The sequence below is a fragment of the Coloeus monedula genome (assembly GCF_965178545.1).
Source record: "Coloeus monedula genome assembly, chromosome: 6".
NCBI classification, from domain to species: Eukaryota; Metazoa; Chordata; class Aves; order Passeriformes; family Corvidae; genus Coloeus; species Coloeus monedula.
This window is the reverse complement of record NC_138786.1, coordinates 41,015,074-41,036,332: the sequence shown is the minus strand read 5'-3', so window position 1 is coordinate 41,036,332 and position 21,259 is coordinate 41,015,074. Positions and strand designations below refer to the sequence as shown.

General features: G+C 40.8%; 1 protein-coding gene across 2 annotated transcripts; it reads right to left on the bottom strand.

Annotated features, from left to right (window-relative positions):
• Positions 1-1,016: 1,016 nt before the first annotated feature.
• On the bottom strand, positions 1,017-19,220 carry ZNF410 (zinc finger protein 410). Of its 2 annotated transcripts, none has more exons than XM_082283242.1 (10): positions 19,197-19,220; positions 17,836-18,039; positions 8,648-8,783; positions 8,121-8,354; positions 7,644-7,835; positions 6,643-6,802; positions 6,142-6,323; positions 3,374-3,463; positions 2,186-2,311; positions 1,017-1,629 (listed from the first exon to the last, which is right to left on the bottom strand). In XM_082283242.1, exons 2-10 carry the CDS (start codon positions 17,866-17,868, stop codon positions 1,445-1,447), a joined length of 1,338 nt encoding a protein of 445 aa, XP_082139368.1. In that variant the 5' UTR covers positions 17,869-18,039; positions 19,197-19,220; the 3' UTR covers positions 1,017-1,444. The 2 variants fall into 2 exon arrangements, with proteins under 2 accessions (XP_082139368.1, XP_082139369.1); XM_082283243.1 differs by having other exon boundaries at positions 6,643-6,778.
• Between the last annotated feature and the right edge of the window lie 2,039 nt (positions 19,221-21,259).

Genomic DNA, 21,259 nt, shown 5'->3' with positions numbered 1-21,259 from the left:
ATGCCTTGCCCACATTGAAAGAGGAAAGAAAGAAGATTACTTCCATGCTCGAAGTCTGTGGTTTAAAGCCTCTTTGTATGGATATATTTGGAGCAGTGGGACTGAAATTTTAATACATACATTTTAAGGCGTATTTACTAAAACCGGTTGCTAATTTCCATAATAATAGTTAATGGTGCTGAAAAAAGACATTTCCAAGTATGTGAAGTGTAAGGGGAAACCCTAAGAAAGGAGGAACAAAAGTTTTGACTTTAAATTATGCCATATTCTTTTAACAAATACTACGGTGACATGCATGAATATAATAACAAATAAATTAAAGTCTTCATATTGGTCCCTAAACAGAAATTCCTGAAATGTGATGAAAGTAAAAGCATCAAACTAAGTAACTGAAACTCACATCTCTCTTGCTAAACAAAGTTTTGTTCTGAAAGGAAGATTACATTTCTGTAATCCTAAAAGAGATCTGTAATCTCTTAATATGTCTCAAAAGTGGTATGGAAATAAAGAGTTTCAATTGTGGTTCTAGATCTTTGCATTTTATGAAAATATTTGGTTATATTCAGTTACAGGATCTGCAGGCTGTTCAGCTAACCTACAAAAATACTGTAGAAAAGAAGACACCTCACTGGAGCATCTCCCATGAATTGCCAAGGTGGCAGCCAAACTGCATCAGACTTTGATTCCCAGGTACCTGGTGGAGCTTCTGCAGAAACCTCCAGGTTACAACACCTGTACCAGCAGCAGCACTACCTTTCCATTCAGCTAGCGAGCAATATAAACTCTAGGCATTCTCTTTGCATAGAGGCTATCACAGACACGTGGTACCTTAGCAAAACTCTGCATTCTCAGTAATGCCAGTTCTGAAGAAAGCCTTTAAGTTAACAAAAAATTCAAAACACCATGTGGTAGACTCATTTAAAGAGTTTGATATACCAAACAAATTTTGGAGAAAAATGACTGGGAAAAGCAGGAACAGAACACAGCAAATATAACCAAATGATATCAAGTAGTACATTTATTTCATATAGTAAGTCAGCTTCTGACAGTGAGATGTATTAGAATATAGTCTCTGAAGGTAAAGGGTGGAAGGAAGGCCTGTTGCTCAAGATACTGAATTTTTGAACAGTGCCTAGCACAATGAGGTCCTGGTCCTTAGCTGGGGCTCCTAGGTGCTCCAGCAAAACAAACACTTTTAGGCTTTAGGAGATGGACTGCATAAGCAGTTTTGAAATGGCGTTCCACAACATGGGCTAAGTGACACCTAAGCAGCAGACTTCACCTTTTAAGCTCTGCAAGAGAGAAACTTGGTCCAGCAGATCTTCTCCAACTCCAGTTTTAGGATTCATCCACTATCTACCCACCCCTCTGTGCACAGTTAAAGCAATGTTCATTCATCCCACTGCAACATGGTGAGCTTCAAGGACGAATGATCAATCCCATCTCAGTCACCACATATAAGAGGGCGGAAAAAAGAGCAGCTGGTCTCACCCTCTTCTACTCCAATAATAGACTCAGTGTCTGGCAGGTGCAGAGACTCAACACCAAGGCTGGGCTGAGAGTTAATGGAGATGAGATTCTTACTATGCACTGTCGATTCTTCCAGCAAACTGCTGCCCATCAGTGACTCTATTGTGAAAAAAAAGGGTAAAAGAAAATTCTCATGATGCAATGACACTGCAATATAAGATACAATCCCTGCCCCAAATCAAGTCATATTGACTTCTTCCCTAGACACCTACTTTATCTATTCCTACTCTTTGGGCATCCAGTGCTCCAATGGATGGAAAATATTTATATTTTGAACCTTACTATGGTAAGTTCTACTATGCAGGATTGGCTTTCTCTTTAAATAATTCACATTGTGTAAAAACCCAGGCTGCTTGCAACAAGAATACATAATCAAGGGGAAAAAAATCCACATAAAAACCCCCCAATTAGATTCATATTGATTTTGAAAGCAATAAACATATCTGCCCCTTGACTGCAATACAAGAATAGACCTTTGTCTTCTGTCCTAGAAACGAGGAGGGTAACCAGTCCTCATCTCCAAGAGGAACAGACTTTTGTTTCTTACTGACTTGTGGTCTCATATTTTCAGGACAAACATATTTCCTTTTCTTTGACCATCCACTAATTTTTTTCCTGCACTTTTCCCCCAGAGTGAGTGTGCTCCCTTCTTTACCTGGCTGTTCTCGCTCCCTGCTGCCAGCTGTTCCAATTCGGGAGTGGTGTTTCCTCATATGCACATTTCTGCTACCACTCTGGGAAAATGTCTTCCCACAAATTTGGCACTGATGGGGCTTCACTCCTTGGAGTCAAAGGGGGAAGAAATATCCCAAGAATTACTAAATCGGGAAAAAAGACCTCATCAACTAAGAAACTAACAACAGTTTTGAAATGGCTGTTAACCCCACTGGTGCTAACTTATCAGTAGAAACCAAATGAGAAATATTTTCATCTCCTGGAGGGCCATAAGCTTCTAGAACAGAAGAGGTTTAGATATCAGTATTGGCAGTTGTTGGAAAACTCAAGTCTGAAGAGTAACAAAGTCTTCAAGTTGGATTGATGAGAGGGAACAAGTTATTTGAAATCATTTAGTCATTGATACGGAAATACTTGATGTCCCACACATAGAATAAAACGACCAGAGGCAAGGAAGCTCTCTCCTGCCATCACACAATGAATTGCAGCATCTGGTTTACATTACTGAGGAGAGATTTGATGATGACTTCTCACTGTGGAAGGATTTCCATTTTACAGAGCAGTTCACCATTTTCACAATACAAGCATGCTGTCCATACTTCTTGGCTCAATGGCATAAAAGCCAAGCTTGAAGAATTCAATCCCAAATGTTATTACCCAAATAAAATCTCCCATTCCCCAAACATACCATTTTCATTGTGCTGGTGATATTTAAGATAAATCAATCAAAACAGAAGGCAGAACCTTTGAAACACTTGTGAAATACATTTCGACCTAAACCTTTGTCCAATTACAAGTACATAGTAGGAAAAAAATAAAGGAAAACCCTACCTATGGCACAAACCCACTTGCAAGATTTCAGATTCAAATGGCTGTGGCTAATATACAGAGACGCTAGAGTCTCTTTTAAATAAGCAAATGGCAGCTATGAAAAAGATATTCAACCTCATGACATTTTAGAAACAATTTTAAAAATAATTTTTAAAATGTAATTTGAATTTAGAAATAGAAACCTAAAAGATTAAAGAGTACAGACTATGGACACCACAAAACACTATGACCATAAGTTCTGTAGAAACCAGGATTTTCCTTAAGGAAATCAAATTAAAGTGCTACAATAAAGGTCTCTTCTCAGACAGATCACAGAATGTCAGATGAATACTCTTACCTGAGTGGACAACCAAATGTTTCCGAAGGCTGGAGTACTCAGCAAAGGAGCGACCACATCCCTGTGCCTGACACAGAAAGGGTTTTTCCCCTACAAGGGAAAAGTAAGTTCTTAGATTTTGGGATGACAACTTAATCTGATTGCCCAAGTCCCTGAGAACAGCTTGGACATCTCTACTCCATTCTCCCTTTCAGCCTTACATGTATCAGAGTTCCATGGAAATTACACATCCTTCCTAAGCTTTCTAAGGCTTTTAGCAGCATTCTCTTCACTACAGGAGACAGTGGGATTATTTTTAAATATTCTTAGACTATCATTCACTGAAAATGAAGCAAGGGACCACTGTTTCTAGATAATATTCCAAGTATGTACATACTAACAGAGTAATATAAAACCACTTGATCTATGATGTATCTTCTATTTGCAGTTTTCAACAACCAGCTCTGTTCCACATACGCACAGGATCCTGCTCCCTTTCTGCCTCTCAGTGCCAAAAATCCCATTAACTGTATTTCCCTTCCTATCAGATTCTATACTTTATTTCAGATCAGGCTGAACTTGCCAAAATCCTGTAAGAGAGGTCAGTCAATTATATTTATGTGTGGAGGAACTGTAATTTAAGGCCCAGATTGTACTCATGGACTGAAATCTGTATCACAGCTATTTTTGATTTATTTAAATTATGATAAACTGGGAGGTTACTACACTCAAGCAGTGTAATAAAATTAATCTGTTCTGAACACTCTCTTAATAAAGCTAGACATAACTTTTGCCTACAACATCCCACTAAAGTACTCAATATACCATGTTTAACATTATAATTTCAAGTCCTTAACTGGACCCCTGTACAAGAGTAATAGCGAGACCACAGGAGGTTAAGCAAGCTATTTTAACTATTTTATTGTACAACACATACATAGTTCTTTCACAGTAAACCTATTTTTAAAGGTGTTTCTACTGTGACTTTGCCTTAGAAGTCTTCTCCCTACAGCTCATTTATTAGCGTCTTATCTACAATAGCATTTGACAGCTGTGAGCAAAAAGGATCAACACAGCATGTTCCAGTTGGTGTTACAAAGCTGAAATATGTAGCAGAGTCTCAAACCCTGATTGTACTTTCTGGCTTGCTACAAATCTTTAAAATTTTGGAAAACTACCATTGACCTAAGTAACAGCCCACAGTTCCATCTGTAAGACACCCTAGATCTATTTACACCCGCAGTTTCATAACACCTTTGGTCTGATCAAACTCTTAATTGCACATGATCCATTTGCAGCTTAGAAAGTTATTATTTACTCTTCCAGAAGCTACTACTCTGTTGGTTGCAGAATGCTCACTCTATCAGGGAGGATTGTGCATGTATCAGCTGGGCCTATTAACTTTATCTGCACCTTGGCTGGGAGCTTTAAGTGCAAAAGAAAAATGCAAAAAAAAAAAAAAAATGCTGCTGTTACTACACATTCAAAATTTTATTATTGGTATATACAATTTTTAACTACATCCCAACATCTGCCCCCAAACCATGTGTTCTAGCTAGACTGCACACACTTTAAAATAGCAGCCTTTTCCCATGTGTATCTACAAACCACATACCATACGGTCGTGTTTAAGTAAGGCAGAAGGCACAAACAGCTGCTGGTGACCCACATAATCTGTAATTTCATTTTATCAGGGAGGCCTTGTTCTCTCACACTTGTCAAGGTTATTTTGAAACATTAATCAACTGTAATACAATGCTACTTCCGAGGCCATCAGGGAATCTCTAACAATATTCCAAGAAGCTTGAACTGGGCCATTTGTTTGAGTGTTGTGATAACCCTGAGGCTTAAAAAACTAAACGAACAAAACCACCAGAATATTCAGTATGAACTTTGCTGGTCATTAATTAAATTGCTGGTCACTATTAAATTGCTAGGCATTTCAGCAGTAACTTGTGTGCCTCTCTCAAACAACTTTCTAGTACAAAAACACCTAAAGCACTTTGGCTGCTACACCAACTTCTAAAAATACTGACAAGGCAGGATCATATTCTCCAGAGAAGATATCATAAACAAACCATGTATAAAATACAGCACTATGAAATAAAGGTTCTTGTTTTATTTACTATAAAAAGCTGAGCATGAATTGAGAGTACACAGGCTCCAGCATACAGTAACATCCCAAATTAGCATTAGCACAAACAGAGCAGTTTGTACACCAAAATGCTGTCTTCTAATTAATGCTTTTTTCTACTTTTCTTTGCTACTCATTCCACTGCATTCCTCATTTCCCTGTATGTCCCAAATGTAGTCATTCTACAAGCAGCATAGGTAACACAAGCTAGTCAGTCATGCAGATGTCAGTACAGCTCCTACTATCTAAGCTATTGAGCCTTTCAGGAATGTAAAATAACCTCTTTACAGAACACAATTACAGAAGTCATGTTCACTAACTATTCTGTTGGTAACAGTCTAGCTCCACACACCCCTTCCTCCATCACACAACTGGAAGGGAATCTTCAGAGTATGTGTCTGAGCAGAATACAGCATCACCACACAGTATTTGAAGGGTAAAACCTGTGTGAAATTATACAGGGTAGTAAAAGAAATAAGCACCTGATTTACCTGACTTATAGATCAATGTGAATTGACAGAAAATGGACATTAATGGAGGGCAGAGGTAAACAACATAAGATTTTCAATAGTTTGAGGACAGAGGAGGAAGTGGTTTATTCCTCAGGAAAGACCCCACCTCAGCAGACCACAAATAGGTGAGGTCTAAAACACACCAGTGTGAATTCGTAGGTGGTTCTTCAGATTTCCAGCTGTTGTGAACTGTTTACCACAGCCCAGTTCTGTGCACACAAAGGGTTTTTCACCATTGTGAATTCTCATGTGCACCTTCAGCCTCTGCAAGACGTAGAAACTTTTTCCACAACCTTCTGCTGGGCAGGTGAAGGAGCGGTCATTTCTGGAAAGCAACAAAAAGCTGTTTCATTACCAGCTACTGCAATGCTTTTTTTAGTGAACAGTTGACTTGTTTCTTTTATTAAATATGAGTATCTGTTAAAATACAAAGATTCTAAACCAAACATAACAAGGACCTGCAAAAATTATCTAAATCTAATCCAAGTTTTTCAGCATAATAGACTTAAAGCACTCAACAGATGTAGTAGTTATAAGAATAATGCCAGGTTTTCACAGCTTGTCAATGTCAAAACATAACATTATTTCAAATACAGAACACATTTTTTCAAGGCCATAACAACAAATAGCTTCATTCTGCTCACCGGTGTGTTTTCAGATGATACTTGAAGTGAGCTGGCCATACAAATGTCCGATCACAGCCCTCAACTGTGCACTTCAGCTTCCTTTCCACACGAGATAAATGAGGAATGGGGCTTGAATCTTTTGGCTGCCCATCTCCTGTGCAAAGATGAACATTTTCACCTGGGAAAAAAAAAAGCCCACCAAAATCTAAAAAATATACAGATTACTATAATGTGTCAAATTTAATAGAAAAAACAGCATCATGTATGATACAGGACTGTAAATCAGGTATCTGGCTACTAACTGTTTAGCATGTCCAACATGCTGCTGCCTAGCCTGTAACAGGGATCAGACACAGACTTGAAACCTTACCAGGCCCATAAACTATTCCAAACAAGCCATCTGGATCAGATCAGCTGCCACCAGACAAGGCTTATCACAAAGAATAGAAAGCCAATGCACCAGAAATTGTAAAAATGGTCTCTATACAATATCAAATAATCAATTTTAATTATCAGCCAACCATCACCTATTAGCTAAAAACACCTTAGCTAAAATAAGATACTGCATTTGCTTGCAATTATTTATTAAAATAATTAAGTTGGAAAGAATGTGACTAAATCCAATTATGTATTCTCCAGAAAACTGATCTCCAAACTCAGTGGAGCTAAAAAAAAAGTATAACTTACGGTACATATTAAAAATAGGCTCTTAAAAGTTAAAATGAAAGCTGAAAACCAAGCAGCTGCAGTCAGAAAAAAGATATTCTTTACATGTCCTGGAGAACTAGTAGGCTACAATGAACAGATGGTTCTACTAGAGTTCATTCCCTGAGAAAAAATGAGAAGCCTAATTATTTTGAAGAAAAGAAGCATAATTGTCCTGTATAATTCTGTCACTGATGATTTGAAGATGTCATAACTGATACAAAGCAAAAGAGAATTAGAAGAAAAAACAACATGAAACTAGGGGTCTTGTATGGAACATTCAACTTTTGAGACACAATCTGGGGTTCTCCTACCATTATTGCTTGCTTTGGCATTCTTTGCGAGCTGTGCCCGAGTGGCAGCAATTAAACTGTCATGGGCCAATTCTTGCACTCGTAGGAACCATGGGGTACTGCTGTCTGTGCTATCATGAGAGAGAAAGTCATTGCCAGAATCTTCTGCTTCATCTTGAACAAACACCAAGTGCTCTGCAGGAGACCCCAGCCCTAGAAAAGACAAATTTGTGAACAATAATGTAACAGAGGGAAATTTACTTTGCTTCTCAGAGATTAGTGTTCATAGCATGGATGAAATAGCTGCCCTGAAAAAGTCTCCACTGACCGCTACATTGTAGAAAGATGTTGATGACTAAACACTCCTAAAATATCCAATAATGCCCAGCAAATTTCATGACCTTTCCTCTTCATAAGCAGCAGGGACAGAGTTGTACTTGTATTTCCTGCATTCTGCTGAGACATATCCAGCCAGATGACAAACAGAAGGACAATTACCTGCTCTTGTTAGGTTGAGAAGAATGAATGAAGTGCTGTCACTGGGCTGGAGGTCTTGCAATAAGCTAGAAGTTTCTGGAGTTGACAGAAGTTCAGCTGGTTTCTGTACATTCTGTGCCCTTGTTTCCTCTCCATCAGGGCCTACATTTACCTGGAGACTTCTCAAGACAGCAGATGAAGAAACATCTTTGGAAGAATTAGTGTGACTTGGAGAAGTGAGATCTCTTTCATCATCTAATGAGGAAAAGTGAAACCAGAGTAAATAAAAGTATAAATACACTATAGACTAAAAGATACCTATGAAGTTATTTTTCTAGGAAAAAACCCCCAGAACTTGAGAGAGAAGGGAGAAGGAAGTTTCTAACTAGTCAGACTTCACTATTAAATGAGAAGATTCAGTCACTCTGCTGAAATTGCTCCTCCATCCCTGCAATGTCTTATCAGCAAGAGACAGTGGGATCAGAGTGCTGAAGTAAAGACAGCTGTATGAAGGGCAGGATCACAAAGATCTGTCACACAGAATTTACCTGGCAACATGAGTCTGTTGCATTCTGAGGTCTCAGTAACAGGAAGCAGAGAGAGACAGGTGATGTCTTTTGGTTCTGATTCCACCAGTCCTTGTCCCAGTGGAATAGAAGTATTTTGAACAAACTGAACCAGCAGCTGAAAAAACATACTGAAGATTAGGTCAAGAGCAGCACAAATCATTTAAAAAGGTGCTAAATCCAGTCAATCCAGTAGCCAGGACTGTCTTGTAGGAGACATTGAATATAATACCACAAATATACACAGATATAAATGAAAGCTTTTCAACTTACATTAATACAAGGAAAGAATTGTTTGTCTTTGTCATCTCTGAAATACCTATAAAATTCTCATTTCTTTAGCATTTAATAAACAGCTCTAGATCGTTGCAGAGTAAGTCTAGTTAGGCTACATTTCTTTTTAATTAATGTTTTACTGCTTGATACTTTACTATGGTCTAACCTTTCAAGTAAATGTTTTCCATGCTCAGCCTTTGGTACAGGTATTTTTTTAAATCATTGTCTTCAAATACTTAACTGACAGTTGGCCTTTTCTAAATCAAAAAAAGCAATCAAAAGACTAGTTACAAAGATGTCTATCATATGGCTACTCAAAATAATCAGATAACAATCAGAGAAACAATGTTGGGATGACAAGGGGGAGAAGAGAGACAGCCTTACCCATCCAAATCAGCTACTCCTAAAGCCATCAAAGATAGACAACCAACCCACCCACTAAGGGGATTAACAGAAGGAACCCTCTCCAAAATACTACACAAAAGAAGGGGGCCTATTGCACTAACAAGTGTAGGACTTAAACTGAGATGCATTCCCTGGGGAGGAATTTGGGACTGGACAAAAGATTTGGGGGGATTGTACAGGAGTTAATAGGTGTTGTTTAAGGGAAAAGCCAAAGTAAGGAAAAGGAAAGGATCAAGATGGATCAGGGCAGAACAAAGACAGGAAAATGGAGAGGGAAGGATAAAAGAGGCCCATTGCATATAAGCAGGAAGTTGGTCAATTCACTTGTCTGGCACAGCCTAACTCACACTCCCTCCTGTCTTCTTACTAAACTCCATTCTTCATCACCTACTTCCCATGTGATCCTGCTCTCTACAGTGGGTCTCCAGTGGCACACACCAGTTTCTAGTGTGCGTCATATGCTAATGAACTCCAAGCCAGCCTAGTTAGCAAGCAAAATGAGAAGTGTGGGGATATATCCCAAAAAAAATCCATGAAGGTTTTCCACAGGCAGCAACCCTCGAACACAGAATCAGGCATTTCGTGCTGCCCCTGTTTATGAGGGTAAAGCTACAAGCACTCAGCCTGTGTTCATCTGTTTGTTGCCAGTCACATCTGTATAGTGTGTGTGCACGCACATATTTTCAAACAGGTACTAAACCTCACTAGTGGCTGGATCTAATATCAGAATTAAAGAGCTGTCCTCATGTTTCTTGATGAGCTCAGGAGGTGAGAGGTCATTCAGTCCAGCAGATCTAGCCATCCTTGACATCAGTCAGCTCTGGCGAAAATTACTTCTGGCTAACTCCTAAAAACTTGAGTTATAAAAAAGGAACCTGACATTTCAAAAGGAACAGGAAGTCAGAGAAATTACTTTTTTCACCCCTGAAAGTCTTCCCATATTTTTAATCCAGTTCAGAGCAACAAAGCATGTGCCTTGTTTACTCATTCTATCCCTTTTACAACATCTCAAGTTTTTGTCTGATACCAGGTATAACGCTGGATTCCTCTTCGCCTCCAAGGCAGACCCAGAAATGAGACTCTCTTTTTTCTGTTACCAGTGCCACAGCACTCTATATTCAAATATTCTGATTTAACAAAGCAAGTGCTGCTGGGAGTAAGGAGATAACACAGTCCAACTTTTGCAATGGACTGAACAAGTTCTGTGAACTGCACAAGCTTCTTTAAACACAGTCTCAAATCCCTCCCCTGTATGGATTTAAACTTCAGAAAGATGGAAAGAGGCCAGTTGTAACACACCAAGATACATACTCCACATTTCAGACAAAATGCTGCTCAAAACCCACATGTAGGTTCTATTTATTTGCCTGTAAGTTCTGTAAAATAAATTAACTCCTTTACTCACATTCTCAGGGATTTTTTTAAACACAGAATAAAGAAGTATGGAAAATAACAATACACCAAAAAGTTAAACCTCAAGTTCCTTATCTCTAAGAAACTCCTTGACAAAGATCCTGCATTCTGCTGATTCTGCTGCTGTCTAGCAAACAACTGTATGTAGCAAACTTCCTTTATCTTTGGCATTTAGAAGGAAACTGTACAAGATAGTTATTCGAAAGCTACTACCCTCATTGTGACACATTTTAGCATGCATTCACACAGAGCCCAGATGGAATTGTCTGTGCAGTGAGATGGTTCATCAGTGTCAGAAGAGACTAAAAAAATCATGATATGCCCATTGTATATTTGTGATTAAAACCCAACAGTTACAGATAATTTTGTTCTTATTTTGTATGTTGTGGTTGTCTTAGTACTTAATTTTCAGAACTACTGGCATCCAATTCCAAATTATTCCTGTGGCACACACCAGCCTTTTGAGCCTCTCTTACATCAAGAGAAAGTCTGTTAAATCAAAGAAACAGTAAAGAAAATTTAGTACTTTGTGCTTTGATTTCTCTATGCTTATATCCTCTCACAAAAATACTAGAAATACGGATGCTTTCTCAAACACTTTTACCTCAAAAAGTTGCAGCTGTAGGAACCCTGAAGCTTTAACAGCCCTGATTGGTCTCCTCTGGGACCCCCCACCCACACTCTCTCCCTAGGGCTACTTTTAATCTCAGTTCCCTTCCTGAGTTGTGCTGTATGTTTACCTGTCTCAAGCCCTGTCCACTGGATGAACCTCAGATTTTTACTGCATCTGTGTCTCCAGCCCCATCTCCTACTGCTCCTGCCTGGACTCTCGATACACCCTGGACCTGGTTCATCACTTTGCCTTATCCAGGGCTGAGGGCTGTGGATTCCAGCACCTGTCTCTGCCTTCCATGCTCAGGTGCTGCAGGATTGTGCCCTGGTAAATGAGGGCACTGCCTGGGCTGGGATCACCCTTGACTCCCCGCTCACCCTCCCCTAGGAGCAGCCTGTCATCACTGACAATTATGAAGCTACAAATTAAGTCCTGAAGTCATTCAGATGGCAATGTGCCATTTGAACTAGGCCACAAGCCAGATGGCAGTTTAAAAGGTTAGAATTGTTTCATCTTATATCTAAGATTACCCAGAGGACCTAGTAAGAAGATGGAACTATTTTATGTTGTCAAAAAAATACACAGGCAGTAAGAGACAGTCCCTCCCCCAGGGCCATGCATTCTAATTCAGGATTAAAAAAAAAATAGAAGAAAGAGAAGTAAAAAGGAAGTTAAGAATAACGAGCAAGGCAACCAGAAAAAAAGAAGTTGGGCCTAAAAACTGTGAGCATTAAGATAGTTCTAAATTACTGGATTGTCTTTCATGTTGATGAGCCCTACTGCTGCTTACTTCACCATAAAATACTTGTTTTACGGACTCATCTATTTTTATACAAAAAGACCTAAATGAAACTTGCCTCCTACAAGAAGAAAGCTTTGCTTTAAACCTTCTACTTCAAGCCACTTCTACTAGCAACATCAAGCCACTAGGGAAAAGCAAAACACAGCAACCACAAACAGATGCTCAGAAGAAAAGAGATCCTTTTAATTTGCTTTGTAAAGTAATGACAAACTAGTACAGAGAATTATGAGAGGGCAAAAAAAGCAGAAGGAAACAAACAGAGATGAATCATGCTCATTATTAAAATCTGGAATAAAAAAAACAACCCTTCACATAAGCTAAAGCAAACTAATCACCAACTCAAATAATTCAGAGAAAATAAAAAGTTTTCATGTTAGTTTTATCTTGACAGATTTTACCTAAACCTTCCTGTTCAAAATCAAGTACCTTTGTGGACAACTACAGCAACTGGAATACAGGAAAGAACTCATTACAAACATTGTGTCATGCTTTCTTAAGGTTCTCGTAATATGGTTTTGCAGCTGAAAGTAAATAGGAAATTATAAGGGTATCTGGTAATTGGCTATTCAGCACAGAAATCTAGGAACAGGACAGGTGATAAATTAAATGCACAGATACACAAACACTAACAAACTCTAGCAAACTGCAGATAAGAGAGAGTAAAAAGACCCAGAACTCCTGGGACACTGATGGATGGGCCAGTACAGAAATAACTTGAGTGTGACCTTGAAAAAAATTTAACCAGAAACTTTGTAAGGAATAGAACAGTGTTATCATGGGTTACCAGAACATATCTCATCAGCAAGAGCAAACTTCTTATGGAATACAGGAGAAATTCTGGGACTGGGTAAAATGTATTAAGATATCTTAAGTGGAGACAGTGGGACTGTGAAAAACTTACGGATGTTTAGGCGAAGGACCACAGGCAAGGAAAGGGAGGGATCAAGGTAGATAGGAGAGAAGCAACTATTGGGAACAGAAAGGGGACTGGGGATAATAAGGGTTGACCACATTAACAGGCTGCAGGTTGCTGCTCTGCATCACCACTGGAGTCTATCTCATCTTTTCTAATGCTTTTTGCTCCTAAATGGTTTCTGAGTACATTCATTGATTAAATTCACTGGCGTAGCCTGTGAAATAGAGAAAACCACAATCTGAAAACACAAGATCCTGGCCAGAGGCTGAATTAAAAAGCCCAGGGCCTGGAGATGGATACTGGAAGGACTCAAGGTTTGGCAAAGACTGGACAGATGCGTGACCACAAGTATGCATGTCAGCCAAGGGAGGACACGTGTGATATGCTAGCAAATTTCAAGTCTCATTACCTGATAAGTAGGGACAGGATTAGGCCATTTGTGGCACTTCTTTTCCACGGGAATGCCATTTGTGTTTGAGTGTGCTGGTAAAAGCCCTATCCTGCCACACAGCCGTAATGTCTGTACTGTCTGTGTGTGCACAGGCACATTGCTGCAGTTCAGGTCCAGGTGCACTTCTGCGTCCACCTGGGAATAGTCCAGTGGTCTCATGTCTGAAAGACCAGGAAGGGAGGAACCTTCTAGCTGATACAGTTTGACAGATCCCATAACCAAATAACATTTGGCATCACAAACAGGCCCCAGATGGGCGGTAAATGTTCCTGAGATGGTGACTGTAGAATCCCTACATAGGGAGGAGAGATTGATCCAATATGGCCAAAGTGCTAGAATTTGTAACCAAAACAGATAGGTCATCTTGGGACACCAGAATAGGAATAGTTAGGGAAACTGAATGTACAGAATATTAGCAGAATACCAAAGGAACAATAAGAGATGCAAGGTGGCTTTACTCTACAGCTAAGACATCCCTTGGAATTTGAAATAGATTTTAATATTGCAAAAGGACACCTTTGACTTAAGAGATTCAAACTTCATGGGACAGACAAATCTGGTTGAATTTTTATGGGACAACAGGGAATCATACAAAGAGAACATATAATCCTTGGAGGGCAAAGTTCAGCTGCATCTTGATATAAAGAACTTGATTTTTGCTTTGCTGTATCACCTTCTTGAATACACCCTCCTTTAACTACTTCTGCTGAAATGCCACATAACTGAAAATTCTGTAAATAATGCAGACAGTGAATATATTAAAAAATGTAAAATATTTCTTGGCTGTTGTCACTAAGTAAATAACTGTTATCCCTGCTGGTTAAGAAATGGTTGGACAGGATGATCTCAGGGTCTATCACTGCGAGCAGTGCAGAACGTTTGTGTTACCAAGAGACTTGAATAACATCCCTGACCTGAGAGGAAAAAAAAAAACCACAACAAACACCCAAAAAACTGTTTATAGAACTGAGAATCTCTAGTAGAGATCCTTTAAAAAACAAACAAACAAAACAACAAAACCAGAAACAAATGATAATATGGCCACCTGGGATGGATTGTCTTATGTTTGTGTCCCATAATAGATAATTCAAAAGCCAAGAAGTGTCAGGCAGCTGCTTTGGCTGAAATAGAGGTGGCTGAGAGGGCCAGAGTAAGAACATTCTCCAGAACCTCAGACCTATCCTCCCACTAGACAGCTGGGCAGCTAGACTAGATTCTCAGAGCAGCAGGGACCATGTCTTTAATCAAAACCATTCCTGTTCTAAATTTAACCAGTGAACCACAACAAAATAAAGAGGTCAAAAGAAAATTTAGCAGAGGGGGAGGAGAAAGGAGGGGCTGGAGCTGAAGGGTGCAGGGCAGAAGGCTGGTTACCTAGAAACTGGGATGTCCTCCTCCCATACAGCCTCTGGGGAACTAATTAAATCACAAGCATCTCTCCTTGTGAAGCATTGAGGAAGAGAGACAGGAGAGGCTAAAATACCTCCCTTCACCCTCTTTCCAGTAACTAACGCAACTTACAGAACAGAGCTGTAATTCATTTGATTGTGCTAAGAGTTACCCCAAGAGCAGAAAGCACCCTGCACTGGACCAGTGTGGTGGAGGTGACTGGAAATACTTGCAATTGTATTAAATCACCTTGAAGCCTTAAAGCATGCAAAATGCAAATCTTAGCAGTTCCCTGAGGAATGATAGTTAAATAGCTCTGGGGGCAGGGAGTCCAGAAAAAAGAGCAGATCCACCTGTCCATACAAACTGTCTCCAAGCAACTCTAACTTTCTATGAAAGGAGGATTCACCTCTACTCATGCATTAAATATTTAATGGTATGTTGGTGGCTTTTTTAGGGACAAAAACCAGTAGCAAAGTAGTCTATGCAATAGAGGCATAGTGCTTTGACTGTTATTATCTAGATGTCACACAAATACAGCTAGCTCTTACATAATACATTTCTCACATGGTAGGGTATATGAAGAAACATCTGTGGCTATAAGAATTGTCGTGCCATGGCTCACCAGAGGATATAAAATCATGATTTACTTTCAGAGATATTTGAACTGCTATTTGGGAAAAGTGTAAAAAGGGTATCTACCAGGTTCACATCAAAGGAGTAGAAAATTGTACTAACTTAACATTCAAGTTCCATAATCAGAACTAGATAAAGAGAGTATGCATATATAGAAATAAATGAAATTTTTTAGTATAAAATAGCCTCAATCAAGATAGAGGAACATGGTTTAGAAGACAGCATCTACAGAAAGGATGCCCTCTGCAACTGCCACTGTAGCTTTTATGTACCAGGCCTGTTTCTTATGGAGAATAAACAGCCAACTCTTATTGTGGGTTTGCTGGGAAGGAAATGCAACTCTGCCATGAGGAAATAGGACTATTATGTAAACAAGCCTAATTAACAAATACCTTACTCAAGTTGACAAAAGACAAGACCCAGTTAGAGCTCCTATTTGAGGAATGAGGAAACGAGTATTCCAACTGTCCTGATCCTTGGCTGCCAGAAGTAATCCAAGGGAATCCACCCATTCACAGACAAAAGTAACAATTACCTTATTGTTCAGAACTCAGAAAACATTTTATAGAATATATGAGATATCAATGACAAGGCAAGAGAGGAATTCTTTGCAGATCATGCTGAGACTACTCAGGGCTGCTACAAACTTGCAGCTACTTTTCCTGAACAGTGTGACTGGAAGGGCTTTGGCTGCTCTGTTAAGAAACAAATACCTTAACACATCACATGGGCTGTAATGAATTACCAGCATGTAATCATCATTCTTTCCAGAGTACTAGTTTAAGATACATGCTGTATTGCTTATGGACTGAAAAAGAGCTAGAAACAAGACTCAATAAAAACAATTCAATTAAGATTTGTAAACTCCCCAAAAAGGTACTTCATAGTTGTACTATGTCCTCTGCTCTAGGACTTCAGCTGTCTGCAGAGGTAAAGCTGAAAACCAGGAAAAGCAAGGTCACTAAGTGATACAACTCCTGCATCTTTAGGTGGGGAAATGCAGAGATGGCCATTCAACCTGAAAAATAAGGCAAGGAGAGGCAGCAGGTGGTGGTGGTGTTGAATGTAACACATTGCAGACACTTGTATGTGGCACATTACAGTTAAGAGTAACAAAACTCAGAACTCCACAGCAAATGATTAGTGAACCACTGCTAAAGTGACACCTTGAAAAGCTTCAACCAGAAATTTTAACTGGTAAGAAAACAAAGCTATTACAGCTTATCAGAATGGGTCTCATACAACAGGCCAAACTTACTACCCAGTATAAAAAGGACTGCAGGATGTGTTAATCTTATTGTACTATGTTTAGGGGGAGGATCAAAGGAGGAATCAAGGCGGATAAATGACAAACCAGGGGTAAGGAGGAGAGAAGAGACTCAAATGATATGTTTGCTGGCTGCTAGTCAGTACACTGCTATGCCTGATCGCTGCAGTCCCACCTATCTACTTAACTTATATTCCTAAATATTCTACTCACAAGTGAGTCCACTGCTAGTGAGCTTCTAGTTGACTAATGCAAGTAGGAAGCTACCAGAGACTGGAAAAAAACCAAAAATACTCCAGCCAGAAACTGGCTAAAAAGCCCTGGGTCCGGGCAGAAGGCCTGGCAGAGACGTGTGAATGTGAGTGTGAATGAGAGTCAAGTGACGAGGGCACAGCTATGGCCCACTGGCCAACCATTGTTCTTCATGCCTTACCTGTGCATGTGATAATGTGTATTTCATGCTTCATCTGTGTTTGTGGCCAGCTGTGCATGCACACATCCTTGGAATTTATGCCCAGCTGTGCTACCAGCTGAACCCAGAACAGTCCAGCAGCCTCACACCGAGCAACCAGGATCCCCTGTGTGCTGCTGCCTACCACTTCCACCAACTGCTTAATGGAAACACGAGTACTTTGAAAAACAGGACTGACTGATGCTAACAGAATAATTCAGATTGTCCAAAACCAAGTAAAGACAATTTGGTTTGCAGGAAAGAAATAGTCAGATTGTTTTATTTTATTCTCGTAACAGAAAGAATGCTATAACAGTGGGGAAAAAAAGGTAACCTGAGAACAGGAAAGAATACTGGCTGAAAGGAGGTAAAAAAAACCTGCAATACTTTCTAATTTTTTACCATTCAAATCAAAGCATGGAAGCATTAGAAGACGCCACTGAAAACACTTGGAAGATTAGTACGTAAGCAGCAATCTGAGTAAACTCATTCAACTCTAAATGTTACCCACAAATGTTCCTGGGAACCAAACGCAGTTCATAATTGCTCACCTCAGGTTTGGATTCTAACTCATCCGATAACATTGATTCAAGTGTCCAACTCCTGCAGCTGTTCTCAGCAAGGCACAGATTTTTTTTTTTTTTTTTCAGTTCAGAGAGAACAACACTCCCTGATTATTTTCATATTTTCCTAAGTGCAAACCAGTGTGGTGGTCCTTCTGCAAGAAGCTCTGTTGCACAAATAATTAATTTAACCTAAAACAACAAAAAAGGAAATACAAAGAAAGAGGAGCTGAAAAGCAAGAGCAAAGCAAACAGAAGTAAACATGTGTTGATGCAACTGTAAAATATACTTTGAGGTATTAGTAAAACTCATTTACTGAAGTCCTGAATTTCTGTTTTAACTGAATCAACAAAATAGCCTTTAAAAATTAATTTCACAGTGTTAGGATGTTATTTACCACATTTTCTTTGCAATTACTAATTTTCAATGGAAAATTGCCTTGTTTGTTTTGGCAACTTACGGGATTAACTGCAAATCACGTAAAGCATGCAAGAGATGAAGAAGCTGAATTCCCAGCCCACAACACAGTGGAATTATCCAAATTATTGATAAAAGGGAACCATATACAAACAACCTGTCAGCAGGAACTGTCAGTCAGAGAGATTTCACAGAATCAGAAATTTAATTTCTTGATGAGCCCAGATAAATAGAAATTATTTCACAAATACCCATATGATATTTGTGCTAGAAGGAGGGGAACAAGAGAAGAAGCTTTTCTTGCCTACCGGGAAAACACTCAGACACTGCTGATGGGAGAAAAAAGTGAACTACATACAGTTCTTTCCCCTTCCATCACAACTACCAATCTATCGACTATATTAAAAAATAACAAGAATACTGGATCAGCTAAAAAGAGAACCTAAAAGCCTTCCTCTCACACTCCTGACAGCAGCACTGCAGCACGGAACTTCACTTGCCGTGAAGGGGCAAGACGCCACACACAGCGAGCGCAGAGTAGCTCAGCCCACCGCACGCAGCGAGCCAGGGCCCGGCGATACTCCCGTGTCCACCCGCTGCCCCTGTCAGCCCGTACCGACAGGGCGGGCCCCGAGCGAGCCACGGGGACAAGAGCCAGAGCTGCCAGGCCCGGCTGCCCACGCTCCGGCCGGGAGGAGCCCGGCGAGGCCTGGGGAGGAACGGGGGCAAGACGGAGCGCCGAGGCCTGGCGGGGCAGGTGCCACCCGCCCCCGCGCGCGGGTCCGGCCACAGCCGTGAGGGGCAGTCCCGGCAGCAGGGACAGGAGGGACGGGAGGGCCGCGAGACTCCGCGGCTGGCTGGGCTCCCGCACCCCACGGGGGTCGGCGAGTCCCGCAGGAGCAGCCGGGCCACCCCCCAACACCCGCCTTACCGGCATCTCCACCGCCCGGACGTGACGGGCCCCGGCCGGAAATACCGCGCGGGCTCGGGGCGAGCGCGGGGCGGGGCAACGCTACCGGCCGCGGCCGCCTGTTTCCACCACCTCCAGAGACAGCACACCTCGGTGCTTGGGGTTTTCCCCGGTTCCGCTGGGATCGCTACCAGGCCTGCAGTCTTCAGCTGCAGCCTGATTCCTCTTCAAGTAACCTTTTTTACATGGATTGTTACCGTACAGGTGAAGATTATGCCGGAAGCTTATGGTCCCGTTCAATCTGCTAAACTTCTCTTTTCAACACGGAAGACACATTATCCCAGTTTGTTACAGCACACGTGGAAACACCAGTTTCCTACTAATACTTTGTTTCTGTTTCTGCTTTGCTCTGACTTGCTGCTCTGTCTGTTCTGTCTGTGATGGAAAACTCCAGAGTACACAATAGCTCACCAATGACATACCAAGTTAGTAATTCCAGAGACATACACGTCTTTGCAATGTACCTAAAAAACCAAGAAAGGACTAACTAAAAAAATTTGCTCATTTAACTTTTAAAAAACTTGCTCATTGGTTTTAGCTCGTTATCTGTAGGTAACCAGGACAGAGCACCTCAAGAAGCTGGCAGCCTCTGGTTTTGACATTAGCAGCAGAACCAGTGACCTTCAGGTCCAGTAAAGTTTAACTCAGTTACGGCCAGCAGGTAGCTTTGGAGCCACATGTGATTCCTGACTCCCATGCCAGCACAGCTGCTCATGGTACACTGCTGGTGCTGATGCTGGTTGGCAACAAGAACCCCAGTGATATGGAAGTAACCCAACAGTGGCTGTCAAAGCTGGCAATACCAGGTTTCCTGAGGCTCCCTTCGAGCACAGCCATGGTGTGCTTGGAGCACTGATCCACGATGGACTGTGCAAAAACCTGTGGTAACTTCCTGGTAAATGGCTGGCATCTCCTACCTTCAACTACTTTGGAATGGTTTATTTTTTCCAGCCCCTCCAAGATGTGCAATATGGCTTCACTGCCTTTCAGAAAATTTGAAAAATTTGATCTGCAACATAAAGATTCATAGTGTGAAAAACGAGGTTCACTCTCCTGTTAGAATTTAAAGAGTTTAATATAAAGACAATAAGAGACACATAAAATAAAGCAAAAGGATAACGGCCGGGTGCCTTGGCGCTCTGCCAAGAGCACACCTGATGCTCGAGGGGAGTCCTTTTTAAACCATTTTTACTGTCTGTTCTCTATTCATATTAAAACTTTTCCAGGAACTGTTCTGCATGGCCACTCCTTGGGTCCGCCTTTTTAGAGCATGCGTAGTCTTCGGCCTTGCGGTTTTATTTCTTTTGATTCTTGGGGTTGGACCCGCTAGTAAGAGTCGATGGTAGGGTGGATCTCTTAATTCTCCAGACAGTCGGGGCTGATTGCAGCTTTGGGCCTCTTTGCCCCCCGGGCAGAGCGGTGATAAGGGCTCTCGGACCCTCCTGGCTGCCCATTCCCCGGGTGGAGTAGCCTTTGGGCCCTTTTGTTCCCTGGACAAAGTGTTGATTAGCAGCTCCTTGGGCCTCATCCTCTGCTCGCTTGGAGGTTATCTTACTTGCTCACACTTGCTAACATTCTTGCTAAAACGAGAGAAAACTACATCCACACAGCAAAAAGCATTTCTAACATTATATAATATCTACCTTAATACTTTGTGAGAAGCCAATACTATAATATATGTTTTATAACAATAGTTATCTTCCTCGGCTTTAAATGTGCAATGAAGGGCCTCATGGAGGGCAATGCATTGGAGTCATACTGACGGCCTAGTGCTTCAGCAAAAAGGCTACTGACCAGCTACCTGCTGAAGACACCTGGTAACTCCATAAAGTCTGCAAGCAAGTTAGATGCATGTCTCTTTCTGAGGTAATTATCCCATCAACTTGCAAGCACTGCATTCATATTAACAAAAGCCTGCATGTAGAAATCAGTTTTCAGTCAAGCTGAAGCACATTTCTGTTGTACAAGGCAGGGAAAACTGTGATTCAACACCAGAATCAGCAGCCTTGGAGGCTGGGCTGCCT

Excerpts from the sequence above, each read along its gene's own strand:
- ZNF410 (XM_082283242.1), bottom strand. The coding sequence starts at position 17,868 with ATGTTATCGGATGAGTTAGAATCCAAACCTGAG. Across the intron at positions 8,784-17,835 it reads AGTTAGAATCCAAACCTGAG|CTGCTGGTTCAGTTTGTTCA; the intron begins GTGAGCAATTAT and ends ATGTTTTTTCAG. Across the intron at positions 1,630-2,185 it reads CAGGGAGCGAGAACAGCCAG|AGTCACTGATGGGCAGCAGT; the intron begins GTAAAGAAGGGA and ends TTTTCACAATAG.